Here is a 16,500-nt window from a genome sequence, read left to right on the forward strand (position 1 = left end):
AAGATCATTTCCATATTTATATTATAGTTCTATTTGTTAATTAATCAACTTTGTGTCAAGGTTCTGTAAAAAAATAAACAATGTTTCTTGAAACCAGAATAATCGCTTCTGAAATAATGTACATCGCTTTAAATTGTGATATCTCATTTCAGGGAGTATCGAACGAGCTAGTTAGTCGAGCTTTAAAAACTGAATTGCAAATGTATCATAAAGAAATATGAAATCCGTTCTCTGTGGAAATTTTGGACCCTCTGCACTTCTTTTTTTGTCCATGATAATTTATCTTCTTTTGTTTTTGAAAATTCAGTCTATTTTTGTAAAAAATAAACTGGCGCAATTAAAGCCTACTATAGTTATTTCGTTCCTTTCTTCTTCTACAGAGCACAAAAATTTCATGGAATGCATTCCAGGAAAATTCCACTAAAATCTCGTAAAGCTTTCGTCAAGTGCAGGTATTTATACTTCGAATTTAAAATGATGGAAGGAAAAATTCCATAAATATAAAGAGATATGAAAATGGAATTGGAAAATGGATAATAAAGAGAAGTCCGGAAAGCAGTGATTAATCAAGAATAAGCCTGAGAATCGCAGGTGTTGAGGGAGATAATCGCTTCGCCCTGACTCCTTCGTTCATCAGAATTAACGTTTGCCGTCTAACACGAACGAAGGCATCGACCCGTATCGCAATTGGGTTCGCAATTACCAGCCATTATTTTCGTACATCGTTAAACCGCTGGCCTACGCAGCGCGTAATTGCGACCTCGGAATATATAGCCGTATAGTCGTCTTTTCAAATATAATTATTTCACTCCCACCAATTTCGGAACCTGCTGCGCAGTGGGAGGAAATTCACTTTTTTCGTTCAAAAATGTTCAAAGCCTTCAATTTTAGTCCGATTTTGAATTTTCTTGAAATTGAAGTCCATTAAATTCTAAAGAACTTGACACTCCAAACTTTTGTCTCCTATATTTGTTTATTACTAATTTTTCTACTCCAAGTATGAAAAAACTGTGATTTTGTATATAACAATTTTTTTCACTGTAATAACTGATCAGGAAAACTTTATATTGTCTTAAATGAATGCTTAGGGACTCATGGAATACAAATAATTTTTGTATTATTTCATTCATTTGCCTTGAACAAATTTTATGAACAAATTGAAAAATAATCTTATTATCTGGAATTTTTTTCCAAATTATAATTTCCTCCAATCGCGAGAACGATTTCAGGTATTCCTTAAAATAATAAATATTTAATAATATTTGATCAAATATAACAATTAAAATTTTTATAGCCAAATTAGACAGACAAATTCAAATTTTGGTCCTTTCGCATAGAAAAATTTGTTTTTGCACTGCAAAAGTTTTAAGCTATTGAACAAAGGACTGCTAGTCACCGAAATATTACGAAAATTAACAATAGCCACTGTTATGAAAAATTCTTGTGACAGAATATTTAAACAAAAGGGGCAAAATTTTGAATTTGTTGATATAATATTTTTGTAAAAATTTAAAATGTTATATTTTATGAAATATTAATAAATATTTATTATTTCAGCGTAATCGAAAAGAAATGCTTAATTGATTCCGTAAAATAAATCCAGTTTATTTTTTGGAAAAGACCCAAAATTTAGATTTTTCAATAAAATTGTGTAAATAATTGTTAAGTAGCATCTATTTTCAATAAATAGTAATAAAACAATATTTCTTATTACATTTTATACAAAAACTATTAATTTAGATTAGCTAAACAGTGCTAATACTAGGAAAAATGTTCTCTATTAATTTGTTTATAACGTAATAAACGATATTTTTGATTTATTTTCACCTACTGGAAGTTGTGCATTAGGGTGGTAAAAAAATACTTTTCGAGCTACATGGCAAGATTCCCCCCCCCCACCACCACCAATTGAACTCACGTTCTAGGGTTTCATCGAAACATGCCAAGTTTTTTAGAGATTTGAGAGGAATGACTACGAAATAAAACCATACCAATAAGTTTTATTTCCAACACACCCCCATCCTCCCTGCGCCGCTCCAACTATGACACAAAAATGAAAGAACTGCATTTTTTACGTATTATTGTTACTTTTTAGCAATTTTCGTCGTCTTTTTCATACAAATAATTACCGATCGAAAATTTGAATATATAAAATGACTTTTTAAAGAATTTTCCATCGTTTAAATAAATGCACATTATATATACTGTTAGTTATTTCTCGAAACTGTAAAAAATAATCGTGTTTTCTGATTGAAAGGTAATTGTTTGTGATTTTTTGGAGTAGTAAATTTTTCTAAAAACATTAAGTAGATATTAAATAATTACCTATGGTTTATTCTAAAACTTTCTAAAAATTAAGCCAGAGATGTCAACTTTTTTTTATTAGTATCCTATGCTAAGTTTTTTTTAATAATCACATTATTTTGATACATTTTTTTTAATGCTTAGTAAATTTCTACATTTTTGAACAATCTTTATTTGCTCAATCAGTTTTTTTGCGATAATTAAAAAAATTAATTAAAATAAAGCATATACAATTATGTTCATGACTATATAGTGTATAGAAAGAACAAATTTACCACTCGTAATTGTTTAAACAAATATAATTTATTTAAATAATTACGTTTTTAAAAATACTTTAAAAATCGCAATCAATTGCAAGTCGTCTATTTATTTTTTATTTTTTTAGTTATCGAAAAAGAACTGCCTGAGCAAATAAAAATTGTTTAATTAAATAGAAATTAGTTAAACACTAGAAGAAATGTATCAAAATGATATAATTATTCAAAGAAAGCAGCACAGGATACAAATTTGAAAAAAGTGGACATCTATGGCTGAATTAAAAAAAAATTTTTAAATAAACCGTAATTAGTTGTTTAAATAATTACATAATGTCTTTAGAAGAATTTACTACTTTAAATAATGACAAAATATTCCATTTCAATAAAAAAATACGATTATTTTTTTAATTTTTGGGATATAAACAATTTTTTAAATAATCTATATTTGTTTAAACAATGCGAAGTTCTTTAAAAAGTCATGTCAAATATTTAAATTGTCCATTCGTGATTATTAGTAGAAAAAATATGACGAAAATTGCTAAAAAGTAACAATAATACTTAAAAAATGTAGTTTTTTATTTTTGGGTCATATTTGGGGAGTTGCAGGGACGGTGGGGGTGGGTTGAAAATGAAAGTTATCAGTATGGTTTTATTTCGCAGACACTTTTCTTAAATTCCTTAAAACTTGGCACGCCTCGATGAAACTCTGGAACATGAGTTTAATTTTTCGAAAATTCAAATTTCCCCATGTTAATTAAATGGGATTTTGAAGTGCACGTGTTAATATTCGAATTTCGAAAAACAAAAAATTACGGATTTTCTTTCTTAGGAAATGGAACCTTTTGAGGGGTGTCTTGCCCTCTAGCGTGAAAAAGAATTCCGCAATGCATTTTTGGACCACCCTATTGTGCATAGATAATTTAATTTGTAAGTCGATTTTTAAATTTTTCTCAATATATTTTTTATTTAACAACAAAAGTGACATAAAAGATTTTCTTGTTATAAAAGATCCTATTTCTCTGCAACAACTTATAATTATGTAACGCATCATGTTATCATCATCCTTTCTGTAATACGTGATAATAATTGCTTATTGTTTAAATACATTTCATAAAAATACAGGTTTTCTTTAATTTGTAACTGGCAGATTTTCTTTTTTTCACCAAAATCAATTTGAAATAACTTGGAAAAAATCCTTAAATTATGATACTTTATGAACCCCGGTAATAATTTTTTTTATTTTATAAACAATCCTATAAATAAATCCACAACTTGACTGCTTGCCAACAAAATTCACGTTTTTAAAAATATGTAATCGATTGCCAGTAACTTAAAAAGGACTTTTGCTTCTATAAGAGTTGGCCAGGCGACAATAGTTGTTATTAAGCTAAAAAAAATTATAAAAAGATAGTTATAAAAAGATAGTTGTTATTAAGCTAAAAAAAATTTTAAAAAGATACACATTTTCTTTAGTTTTGAACATATAAATGGCTTTTTTCATGCAAATCGATGTTATATTCCTTGGAACAATTCTGGCATAATGATACTTCATTAACCAACAATAAATGCCTATTTTCAAAACAATGTTATAAACAAATTTACAACTTGACTACTTGCCAAAAAATGGATGTCGTTTTCTTACGAAATTGACTATCAATGGCTCAGAATGGACCTCATTTATCAGTATTCTTTTTAAAGCGAAAAAATTTGTTATTTATTTAAACTAAATTATAAAAACATATAAATAAAGCTAGAATGACCCCTATATCTAGAAGCACACGTACTGCAGCTAAGGCCTACATAGACATTACAATTTATATTATTTAAAGAAGCGGTTTCTCACTATTTAAGAATGGCGACGTCACCGTTTTTTTTATTAACATTTCTTGCGAGAAAAATAAGTGTATCTTATTGATAAAATAAAATTAAGAACATCTTGTAGTCAATAAAGTACTTTTTGAATTTTGGCAGTCAATTTCGTAAAAAACAGAACATTAACTCACTGAAAAGTATTCAAGTTGTGAATTTGTTTATAAATTTGTTTATAAAATGGAAAATTATTGTACTATAATGAAGTATCATAAGGGAAGGGTTTTTTCAAATCATTTAGATTTAATTCCATGGAAAAACGAAATCTTCTATTTGGAAATAGACGAAAATCGGTATTTCTTTATCAAATCTATTTAACTTAATGAAAATTTTGTTGACAGACAAAGTGTCCTGATGAACAAGATTTTTATATGTCACTGACAGACAATTTAGTAAAAATATCCCTTTGCTGATAAACAGTCAAAATGTAAATTTTTGTGTAAAAATTTTTATAAAATAAAAAATTATGATTGGTTGGTACTCAACTTGAAATAGATTTCGTCGAAAAAACGAAATCTTTCAGTGAAAAATTGGCGAAAATTTCGATTTATATATCAAATTTGTTTCAAAAATTAATATTTGGTATTAAATATGGAGAAATAGTAGATATTATTCATTCCTTAAAAAATTTTCATGACTTTTGTCGAAGGAACAAAATATTTAGAGTGTGAAATGCCTAAGATATTCCTTTGTTTAATGAATAAATAAAAAAAATTTATTTTGTCCCATTTTTGGGCGAAATTGTTTTAATTCTTGTTAGGAGCGAAATTACGCAACACACAATTATTTTAAATAAAAAGGACACCCTTGCAATACAAAAAATGTAATTAAATAAAACCAATTTTTTGAAAGTTTTATAATGCTGAATATTATTGGTAGGGAGTGTTTTCACTGATATCATGATGCTTTACATAAATATTAGTAGTTACGAAAAAATGTGATTGCTTATAAACAAATAATGTTTAATTGGCTCCAACGAAAATTTTTGCAATTTAATTAGCTTTTTCATTTATAAAAGAAAGTGCTCAAATCCAATCAAAATTGCAAGGTCTAGACTAATTTGTCCAGAAAAACTTTTTTGTCCCTCTGTGCGGCGGCTGTCGACTTCGACCCGCCTGGCATCCATTCAAATTCCGTAGAATTTTCCCTGTAAATTTAGTATATTTCGATGCGCATTACACGCGATATATGAGACAATAACCGAAATAAAAAAAGCTTATTCTGGAGCTTTGCTGATATTCCACAAAATCGTACTGAGAGGATTGGAATAAACGACTAGAATAAATTATATTTTTTTCGATAGCGTGCAAATAAACGTTTACTAGCCCTGTTTTTTTTAAACTTTGATAACTCGTATTCTATTTTATGCAGGAATTAGGGAAACGTAATTTATTTTTTCATTTTATATGATTCTATTGCTTCTTCACAGAGGAGTGTTTCTAATAACCTACATTTTCAAATCTACTTTTTGGACACATTTCGGTATAATTCGACCATGACAAATCGAAAATACAATTTTTTTTTTAAATGTTCCCGCGCGCTTGTGTGTAAGTTTTTTCTTTTTACCATATATTGAAATATAAAAGAGATATGCCAATGAGATTTTAATGTATTGTAGTTACAATTGATATGCAGAACTAGTGTGGTGTCTCTTTTTTATTTAAGAGATTAAAAAAAAATTACGTCTTTTATGAACAAATTTTTTTTGATATTCAGAATACAGCAATACGATATTTAGCATATTTGTTCGCATCTTCGAGATGTATCGATCGACTTTTTGTTAAAACTTTTATGACTTGCCAGTACCGATGTATGAAGTTTCAAAAAAATAGTTTATTCTGTTTATATGAGAAAAACTTTTTTTAAATTTAAAATACATCAATACAGTATTTAATGTAATTGTTCACGCCTTCGAGATGCATCGATCGACCTACTTTTGAACTTTTTATGACCCACCATTTGTACTCAAAAGCCAACAAAACTATATCTTGTGTATTTGTTGGCATCTTCGTGACTCATCAAACGCACTTGTTGAATGACCTATTGACGACTTTTCTATGAACTCTTATAATCTAGCAATATCAATTTATAAATTCGAAAAATATCTTAATTTTCTTCATGAGATGGGAAAAGCTTTTTTTAATATTGGGAATACTAAAGTAATGTATACCATATATTTGTTCGCGTCTTCGAGATGCATCGATTGCCCAACTGAAGAACCTTTCATTTCCTAAAATAAACTACCAATGTCGTTTTTAAATTTTCTTATAAAATTACTTTCTTTGCTTGTAAGACGATTTTTTATATTAGAAACATAGAAGTACCGTATTTGATATCATTTTTGCGTCTTGCAGGCGCGTGGATTATTCTATTCATGAGCTTTCGATGACCATTCTTGATAAATCAATAGAGACTTAGAAAATTAAAGAAAAGTTACATAGATTGTTTCCATAAAGAAAACTATTAATATAATTTGGAATATAACACGAACGTAATTGAAAAGTTTTTTATTGTAAGAGAACATATCGATTAATATTTTTATGTGCTCTCTGATTTTCTGTAAATAACATTTTCGGTAAAATTTGGAAAATTTGACAATTTTAGCAGAAAGGAATTAATATTGTATCATTTCTAATTAGAAACGGTCAATATTGAATAATTCAAAATGAAATATTTATTAATTTAAATAAATTTCATTTGGAAGTAATATAAATTTTTGAATTTCAAATGTATATAATAATTTCTGTTACGACAGTTTGTAAATTAAAAGAATCCTAAATTCCAACTTTATTTTAAACTGAAAAATGTTTAATAAGTGAGAATTAAGACATTTAAATTTTCTTATACTCGAAACCATTAAAATTTCATTTATTATGAATAAATTTAAATGAATTGAAAACTAAACACTTTCAAATTTAAGATTAATAAAATTATTCAATTACCGAAGTACTAATTTCAGATTATTTGATTTTTATCGATTTGGATTTGAAATAGCATTTTTTTAAAATTTATATATTATATTTTAATAATTTTTTTTACGTTATGAAAATATTTATTAATAATAAGGAATTAATATTTTTTGTTGAAAGGAAAGCAGAACATTTTAGGATATTACATTAAAAATTAAAAAATAATAATATAAAGTGAGATTCCGAAGATTCCATTTTTTGAAATTGATTAATTTTAAGTAATTTTAAGTTTGAAATTTTCAATATTTTGGAAAATTAAATAAATACGATGCCTAGTTTTAAGCTTTTCTCATTTTCAGGCTTGAATTTCACAACATTTTTTTCTTAATTTTTCGTTCTTTTGAATGTATTCTGCAGGCATTTAAATCAAAATTGTTTAGTTACAAATGATTTTCATTGAAAATGGTTATACTATCAAGTTTTTTTTTAATATTCTATGATTTCGGATAATAAAAAAAAACCGGATAAATTTTAATGTTTAAAATTGGAACCGAACGATTTAGAATGATTAAATCTTAAAAGCTTAATTTCAAAATTGACTAAAATTGAAACCAAACCATTTACAATATTTAGGTATAAAATTAATCAATATAAAACCGACTATCAAGGTTTTCAATATGAAATTTTAGAATTTTGTCAGATTTGATAGTGAATTTGTCCTGAAATTCTTAATATTTGAATTTGAAACTATAACATTGTGAAATATAAATTGAAACCTTCAAGGAATTGAGAAATATCAAAATAAATATCTTATAATGCCGGCTTTTGAAAGAAAAAACTTTAGTTTTAAGACCTTAACAATTAAACTATTCTAAAATAATTTTAAGACAGTTTAATTTTTCAGGTTTTAATTTTCTAATATGTAATAGTTTTGAATGTGTAGTCAATGCTCCTTTCAAAACTATAATTTCAAATAAAAACTAAATCATGTTTAAAACTGATAAATATTATTAATTTTCATATCATGTAGTATCAATTGATATTTTAAGTGATTGAATATATTTTTTTACTAAAAAAATAATATGCGTAAAGAAATCTCTGTTCAAAATTGAATAACTTTAAATATTGTGAAACTTTAAAATACGCTTATTTTAAAAACTCTAAGAATTATATGATTTCTAATTTAAAACTTTAAAAATTAATGAATTCATTTTTGAAGCGTTATATGTGAAATTTTTTAAAGAATCTAACGAATACAGATTTTTAGAATTACTCTACCGTGAGTTCATCGTAAAACCTTTATTGGAAGCTACTACACAAGTAACATTTTACGATGAATTCAAATGTTGTGGCACTTCTGCAACTGCAGTAAAATCCTCCAACAAAACGACCTCGCAAAAATTGCATTTAAAAAACTTAACTATATATTTAAAACGAAGAAGATATAATAACGACTGAGGTATGCACATTTTCGACCATGGTGTATCAATCTGTTTTGAATTCATGAACCCGAGAAATTTTGACATTTACGGTATGAAGCAATTGAATTTTCATTTTATTGTGGATTGTTTTTGAATTTAGACTGAAGAAGTTCGAGTTACTTATACTGACACAACCAATTTGTTTTTCCATTCCTTACTTTAGAGCCAAACGCCCATAAGTAAAGTTTATTTTTCCAGCGATTCTTTGTTGGATGAAAATATATACGATTCTCCTTCTTGTTCAGGTTATAGCGTTAAAATAAAAAAATGAAAGTGTTCTGCCAAGATCTATTTGAGTCTATAACCCGAGAGTGAACATTTCCACGAATTTTTGTTTTGAAAAGGAAACAGACTACAGCTGACAGGTCTACAGTGGGCTTCAAAAATAGTGGTACATTGATGCTACTGCGGGAACGGATATATTTCTTCTGAAATATGTGTCCAATGTTGTGTTTAGTTTAAAAGAAAAAGTGACAAAAAACCTACTATAATTTTTCAAATGCAAAGTTTGCAGTGTATTCGATAACGTTGGGATAGTTAGAATCTTGAAAATAACTTCTCTTCTAACAGTCTGTATTTATAACAAATATTTTGATGGAATTGATTGCAAAATGTTTTTATTGGAAAGTCTGACCAACTTTCTAAAAAATTGTACTTATTTTCTTTTGGCATTGAGTATTTAATATTAAACGATTTATTTTAGTCACTAGGGCTCATAAATAAACAGACAAGCCTACTATCATTGTTATGTGTATTTGCAGTAATTGTCCAATTAACTTATCGTTTAATGGTTTCGCCATATCATATAGAAAATACATCTTTTACCTCTTGCCCTTTCTATCTTTAAGTTTGCTAACTCTTCTCTTATCCTGTGCTAAAAAAAATTAACATTTTCTTGTTTTCTATAATTAATTATTCTAAGCTTTTCTCCCGGTTTTCTTCTGCATCCTTTCCTTCCTTTCCAATTTCCTAAACCATTCCACAACCTCCACTATTCCTTTTTCATGCGGGATCTCTCCCATTATCCTGTTTCCTTTTTGTATATTATTATAATCTTCAAGTAAATTTTTTGAAGTGCCTCCATCTCTCTTATATAACATGTATTCTCTTCCTTGCTCTCTTACCCATTTTTATTTCTCGTTATATTTAGCTTCTTTTATTTTATTTTGTATTCCTTACTCCAACAATTCTTTATCTCTTTTTATCAACTCTTGTTGTATCTCTATTCCCCTACCATGCATTTACTTACCCTATTTCTATAGAAATCCACCCCTATTTCAGTATCTCTCTCTTTCTTTTATTACATTATTCTTCCCTCTTCTATCTTATATTTTAACCCTACACTTCCACCCTACACTTTTAGGTTGGTCCGAAATTACACCTGTTGACATTTTTTTCCATTTCTTCCTAGTTTGTAAGGTCCTCAAAAAAATACACTCCATGCTTGAGCCAAATCAGATTCTATTAAGACGTACCGTAAAGATCCAGAAAATCCCATAAGATTAACATGCGCGAATTGCAGTTTTCGGAAAAAGAAGATTCATGTTTCTGCGTTTAAACTTAGCTTTCTGGAGAGTATCAGAATATGTTGGCGAGTATCCAGCGAATAATTTCCACTAAATCATTTTGAATTTTGACAATCCTTATCGCAAATACGTTTCATTCTACCCCAAGTACGCATTTCACTCTATTTCCTTTCTCTCTGTAATTCTATTCATTGCCTATTGCCCTTTCTATATTTAAGTTTGCTAACTCTTCTCTCATCCTCTGCTAATAATATTTGACACTTTATTCTTTCTTATAAATAATTATTCTAACCCTTTTCCCAGTTTTTTCCTTTCTCCTTCTCTTCTTCCTTTCCAACTTCCTTAATCATCCCACAACCTCTGCTATTCCCTTTTCATTTAGGATATTTCCCGTTTTCATACGGTTTTTTCGTATCTTATCACAATCTTCAAAATAAATTTTTTAAATTCCCTCTATTTCTCACCTAAATTATGCATTTTCTTTTTTGCTGTTTATTCCAGTATTTGTTTGATTCTTTAATACTAGCATATCTCACTATCGCGATCACTATTTTCGATTCTCTTTTCACCTTTAATCTAAATATTCGGATATTCCCACTACTCTTATCCATTTATATTTGTTATATTTATCTTTTTATATTTGATTTCTTGTTCCTTGCTTAAAAACTTCTTTATCTCTTTCTGTCAACTCTTGTTGTATCTTCATACCCCTACCATGCATTTCCTCAACCCATTTCTTTGATCATTCACATATATTCAGACATTAAAAATTTTTTTTTGATTCCCTTATCCTTCTGTCTTCCATTTTCTCTTTTCTCTAAACACGCTTTCACTATAGCCTACCTATCTACCTCATAAGATTCTATTTACACTTGAACTTGTTTCAATTGAATAGAAATTCTGTATACTGAATAGAAATATCAATTTCCCCTAATTGAAAAATTTGATGCAGTGTTGGGAATGTTCGTTACAAAATAAACTAATTCCAGCTACATTTTAGTGTGTTTCAAAATCATATATTTCGATTTTTTTCTCCCCCCCCCCCTCTCGATTTTGTGAGGTTCCCGAAAAAAATCTTCTCTCCATGTTTGAATGAAAATCAGTTGATATTAAGACGTGCCGCAAAGACCGTGAATATCCCATAAGATTAGCATGAGCAAATTTTTGTTTTCGGGAAAATAAGATTCATGTTTCTGGGTTTAAGCTTAGCTTTCCGGAAAGTATCCGAACTTGTTGGCGAGAATCCAACGAATAATTTCCGCTAAATCACTTTGAATTTTGACAACCCTTACCGACACTTATGAAATGCCAAAAATGCAACAACAAAAAACTGTGAATGACAATGTAGGATAGTACTACCTAATTCTGTATGAAACACATATTTGTTTAAATAATTTTCTAATTGTTTTAATATTATAGTTCTGGAATAAATGTTTGAAATTTGTCTGTTTCTCTAATTATGTTTACATATGATTGTTCGTTATTAAGAGCAGAATTTTCTGTTTAAACAAAGGAAGATTATTTAAACAAACGTGCATTTGTTACAAAATGGGGTAATAATATTTAAATGACGTCGATATTTAATACAAAACTACGAAGTTACCCACAATTTTAAAAAGATTGGAGTCTATTCTTTTTTTAACGAAAAGCTACAAGGAAATAATAATTAATAGTTTAAACAACTGGAAAATGCTTGAAGAAGAGATCAGTCTTCCATACAGTAATTACTAATCGTCCAAGCGCAGGTAATTTGAAGCCCAGAAACGTCAATATCATTTTTCCGAATACAAAATTTTCCCATGTTAGTCTCATAAAATTTGCGGGCCTCAAGCCTTTGTTAGTTACGTTAAAAATGATGAGAGTTTGAAATAAATAAATAAACACTCTCATTTTTACTGTGAAAAATTGAAGAGCTTTTGATTGAAAATCTTAAAATCGAATAAATTACAATTTTAAATGTTTAAAATTAAATTATTTTTCATGTTTGAAATTTAACTATTCCAAGAAAGGCTTTCAAAATGTTATCATTTTCTATTAAAAATTGAAAATGTTTGAATTTAAAGATTATTGGATAGAAAATCGTTAAAATAAAAAATTTTACATTATAGATTTTAAAAATTAAATAAAAAATTCTATAATTTCGGTGGTTAACATTCAAAATCACTTTAATTTAGAAGATTAAAAATTTAAGACAGATCCTTTGATTTTCAAAATCATTAACAATTTAAGAATTTGTAGTTATACATCTTAAATTCAAGAGTTTTCAATGGCAAATCTTCAAAAATAAGCAAATGAAAATGGTCAAAATATAAATATTGAAATTTGTATAACTGGAAATTCCATTTTTTTAATAATCCAAGACATTTAAATTGTATCTATTTTAAATCGCAGAACTTTAAATTTAAAATTAATAAAATTGATGAGTTTTCAATAAAAAAAACTTACGAATAAAAAATGTGGAAGTTCGAAATTTCATAATTGAAAAATTCTATAATTTTTATGACTTATATTCGAAATTTCTTCAATTTGAACAATTTAGAATTGAAAAGTTTACTTTTTATCTTTAAAATAATACAAATTCTAGAATTTTAATTAATACGTCTTTAAGATGAAAACTTTTTAATTTTAAATCTTCAAAATTGTAGAAATTTGAAATTTAAATCATTAGAATAAAATTATTATCATTCGTAGTAAATATACTTACTTATTAATTACAAATTGTTTATCATAATTTACTCATGCAAGCAATAACTTATGTGTTGCTGATTTTATTAACGGTAGGTAGATTGCCATTGTTTTTTATTTGAACACTTTAGTTTTGACCTTCAGAATTATCAAAACTGATATTAGATTCATAAATATTATATATTTAATAGAAATGAATATTTGAATACGAAAGCTAGTAATTAAACAATGAAAACAATTAAAATTACAATTAATAAAACAAGCAATTAAATAACAATTAAAATTTATCCAAGTTTTGAGGGTGCTGTTTCATCCGACTTTTATTATGTAATTCTGATGCGTTATAATTTAAATGTCTTCAATCTTAAATGAAATATTCCTGACTAATTTCGATCTTATCGTAAATATTTAAAATGACAGTGTTTTATTTTTTCGATTTACGATTAGCCACAAAGCAATCAGGCAATAGTATCAATTAATTTCAATGAATTGCATATTACTGATAATTCCCTTTTTTGAAAATGTAAAAACCGAAATATATTGATTCAGAATCTCGCATAAAAGTATAGAATGTTTATTTCTACATCTTTGGAAATGATGAGTTTTTACTTGTAAATCTTAAAAATTGAACTATAAAAACATTTGAAATCACGTCATTTTAAATTATACACATTAAAAATTTATGAATCTTTAATGGCAGATCTTTAAGATAGACCTATGTCTCAAACATGATTACAATTTTATGTGTTTAAACAATAAACATTTAAAATTAAACAAGTTGGCGAACTTTCAATCGTAAGCATCTGCAAAATGAATCTGTATCAAGAACGGAAGTAATCAGTAAAACTCAGAATTCCAGAATGTTTTTAAGAGCATCTTATTACGACATGAAATCCCAAATAATTCCTATTATTTCTTTCTTTATTTCTAATGTGTGCTAGGATAATATCCTACATTTAAATATAAGTGACAGATTACTGAAAGCCCATTTAAACTTTAATTTCAATCAAAATTCAAATGAAATTAAAACTGTATAAAAGCCGATATAGCTACTTTAATATATATTTTAATTTATTATTATCCATTATATATTACAGTACTTTAAATTTAGGTGTGTATATTTATTTGACTATAAGGTCACCAAAGTTATTATCAGGTAATAAGCGTGCGCAGTGCGTCATTTTTGCTAACCCAATCAATAATTCTTTTTATTTTCAAAGCAGCAAGAATATGTTCTAGACGGTAAAACTAGATTTGTAAATTAGATTTTATGGAGTTAGAAACTGATTTGCAAACTCACCTCAGCTTGTGTTCCGTGTGGGGTGATTCCCCCGTCGCCTTGAAGTCATTTCCAGTCTGAAACAGAGAACAAAGACAGAAATCAAATTAACTCCCTTTAACTACCTTCCTTGTGGGCCACATTCGACCAAACTATTCTATTGATTTTATCTTTGTTTCTGCATCAATAGACAGATTTAGAGTAGTACAACCGTTAAGGGGTTAAAGTGCTGAAAGAGCCGCATCTCAAATGGGCAGATCACGTCGTCCGAAAGACAGTAAACACGACTCTAAAACTGTTGTCGTCCTCTACGAATACGAGAACTGGGAAATTCCGAAATTCCCGTCAAGTAACGCTTTTCTTGGCACAGGATATGTCCATGACATCTGCCAGAATAAAGTCACGACCTATTATAATTACTATGGTAGAGCTATTCGGGTCAGAATTTCAAACTATTTGAGGTACGCAGGAAAGAGAACTAGGCATGCATAGGCGCGTGAGATTGTCAAGAAGGCACTTGCGTTGTGGATACAGAGAGCGGACATTCTTGGGTCGCCCCGTGTTCTCAAGACATGTAAAAAAATGCGATGCAGTGGCCGTGGATTACATCAGATTATATTGGATCATCCTATATTGCCTAAGATTACTTCGGATTACCCTATATTGAATTTATTATCAAATTCTTAAGATTTTAGATCGAAATACAATCAATTCTCGACAAAATAGTTAAATTTTTAACTACAATGATTCATCTTTCACCAATTAAATCATCCAAGAATATTTATTTTCTGTAAAAAATTCCCAATTTCTAATAATATGCTTGAATTTTTAAGGAAATACTTAAATTTTCAACTAAATAACATGAATTTACAATAAGAAATGGAATACTCTAAATATTCAGTTAAAAAAAGAATGTCCAGAAAAATTCATGAATTATTAATCAAAATCAGATCAGTTTTCAGCGAAAAGTTAAATTTTTAATAAACAAAATAAATTTTTTATCAAAAATGAAAAATTTATATTTTCAATGCAAAGTATTAATTTTTTACAAAAAAAGGATTCTTAGTAAGATATTTAAATTTTTAACAAAATATTTTGAAGAAAGTATTTTAAAGAATTTATTTAATTAAATTAATATTTTTAAGAAAGTAGCTCAACGTTCAATCAATGAGTTTAATTTTTAATCAAGAATATTAAGTTATTGCAAAACGGAACAATGTTTAACAAAATACATGATTTTTAACCAAATAGTTGAGCTTTCAACTGCAGAAGAATAATTTGAAATAAAAAATACAATATTCAAATTTTCAGTTAAAAAAATAAATTTTTAACAACAACAAAAAAAAAGAATTTATATCAAAATATTTCAAAAATTTTCACAACAATAGTTCAATTTTAAACCAAAAAGAAAAATTTTTAAGCAAGAAAATTAATTTTCTAACAAGAAAACGAATTCCTTAAAATTTCGTTCTCTAAAATGTTTGAGATTCAATAAAATTATTTATGTCTTGTTATATTTTTTGAATTACCTTTAAATCCCTCGAGATTTTTGGATTTTTTTAGGAATACGTTGAAATGAAAAAATTTAATTTTAATAAATAAATTTAATGAATTTAAATTCTTATATATTTTAACAAATTTTTTATATAATTTAGACTTTTTATAATCTTTTGAAATAAAATTTATCTAAATTCCTACAGTTTTCTAGACAATCCTTGAAATTCCTTAAAATCTATTGAAACTCTTGAGAGTTGTAACACTTCTTTAAAATTCAATACAATCCCTTAAACCTTGTAAATTTCATTGAAATACTTGAAAATCCCTTACAATGCTTTAAATTACTAGGAATACCTTGCATCTGACTTTATCTGAATTATTTTCCAAAGTTTTCTAGAAATCTCTTAAAATGATCATGAAATATATAGAAATCCTACAAAAGTTTTTTTTAATCTGTTAATATCTTCTTAAATTTCATTAATTTCTTTGAAATTCCTTGAAAGTTTTTCGAATCTGTTAGAATAGCTTATAATTAGTCAAATCTTCTAAAATAGCATACATTCTTTGAAACAATAATTCAAGGTCCTATAAAATGACTTGAATCTGACTTAATTCTATGAAATCTCTTGAAATCGTTTGAAACGCTTATAGATTCTTTGACATTCCTTCACATTCTTTAAATTTTGTGAAATT

General features: G+C 27.2%; 1 protein-coding gene across 3 annotated transcripts in view; it reads right to left on the minus strand.

The window, feature by feature from the left end:
* LOC117171948 (zeta-sarcoglycan) overlaps window positions 1-16,500 on the minus strand; it is a 652,034-nt gene that overhangs the window by 155,010 nt on the left and 480,524 nt on the right. For 2 of the 3 annotated variants that reach the window (XM_033359627.1, XM_033359628.1), the window contains one exon: window positions 14,332-14,387. In XM_033359627.1, coding sequence (XP_033215518.1) covers window positions 14,332-14,387 — 56 coding nt within the window. Of the gene's footprint in view, window positions 1-14,331; window positions 14,388-14,521; window positions 14,578-16,500 lie in introns of those variants that run through there. The other variant, XM_033359629.1, reaches the window with a different exon arrangement.

This window comes from Belonocnema kinseyi, chromosome 4, assembly GCF_010883055.1.
Source record: "Belonocnema kinseyi isolate 2016_QV_RU_SX_M_011 chromosome 4, B_treatae_v1, whole genome shotgun sequence".
In the NCBI taxonomy this organism is placed as follows: Eukaryota; Metazoa; Arthropoda; class Insecta; order Hymenoptera; family Cynipidae; genus Belonocnema; species Belonocnema kinseyi.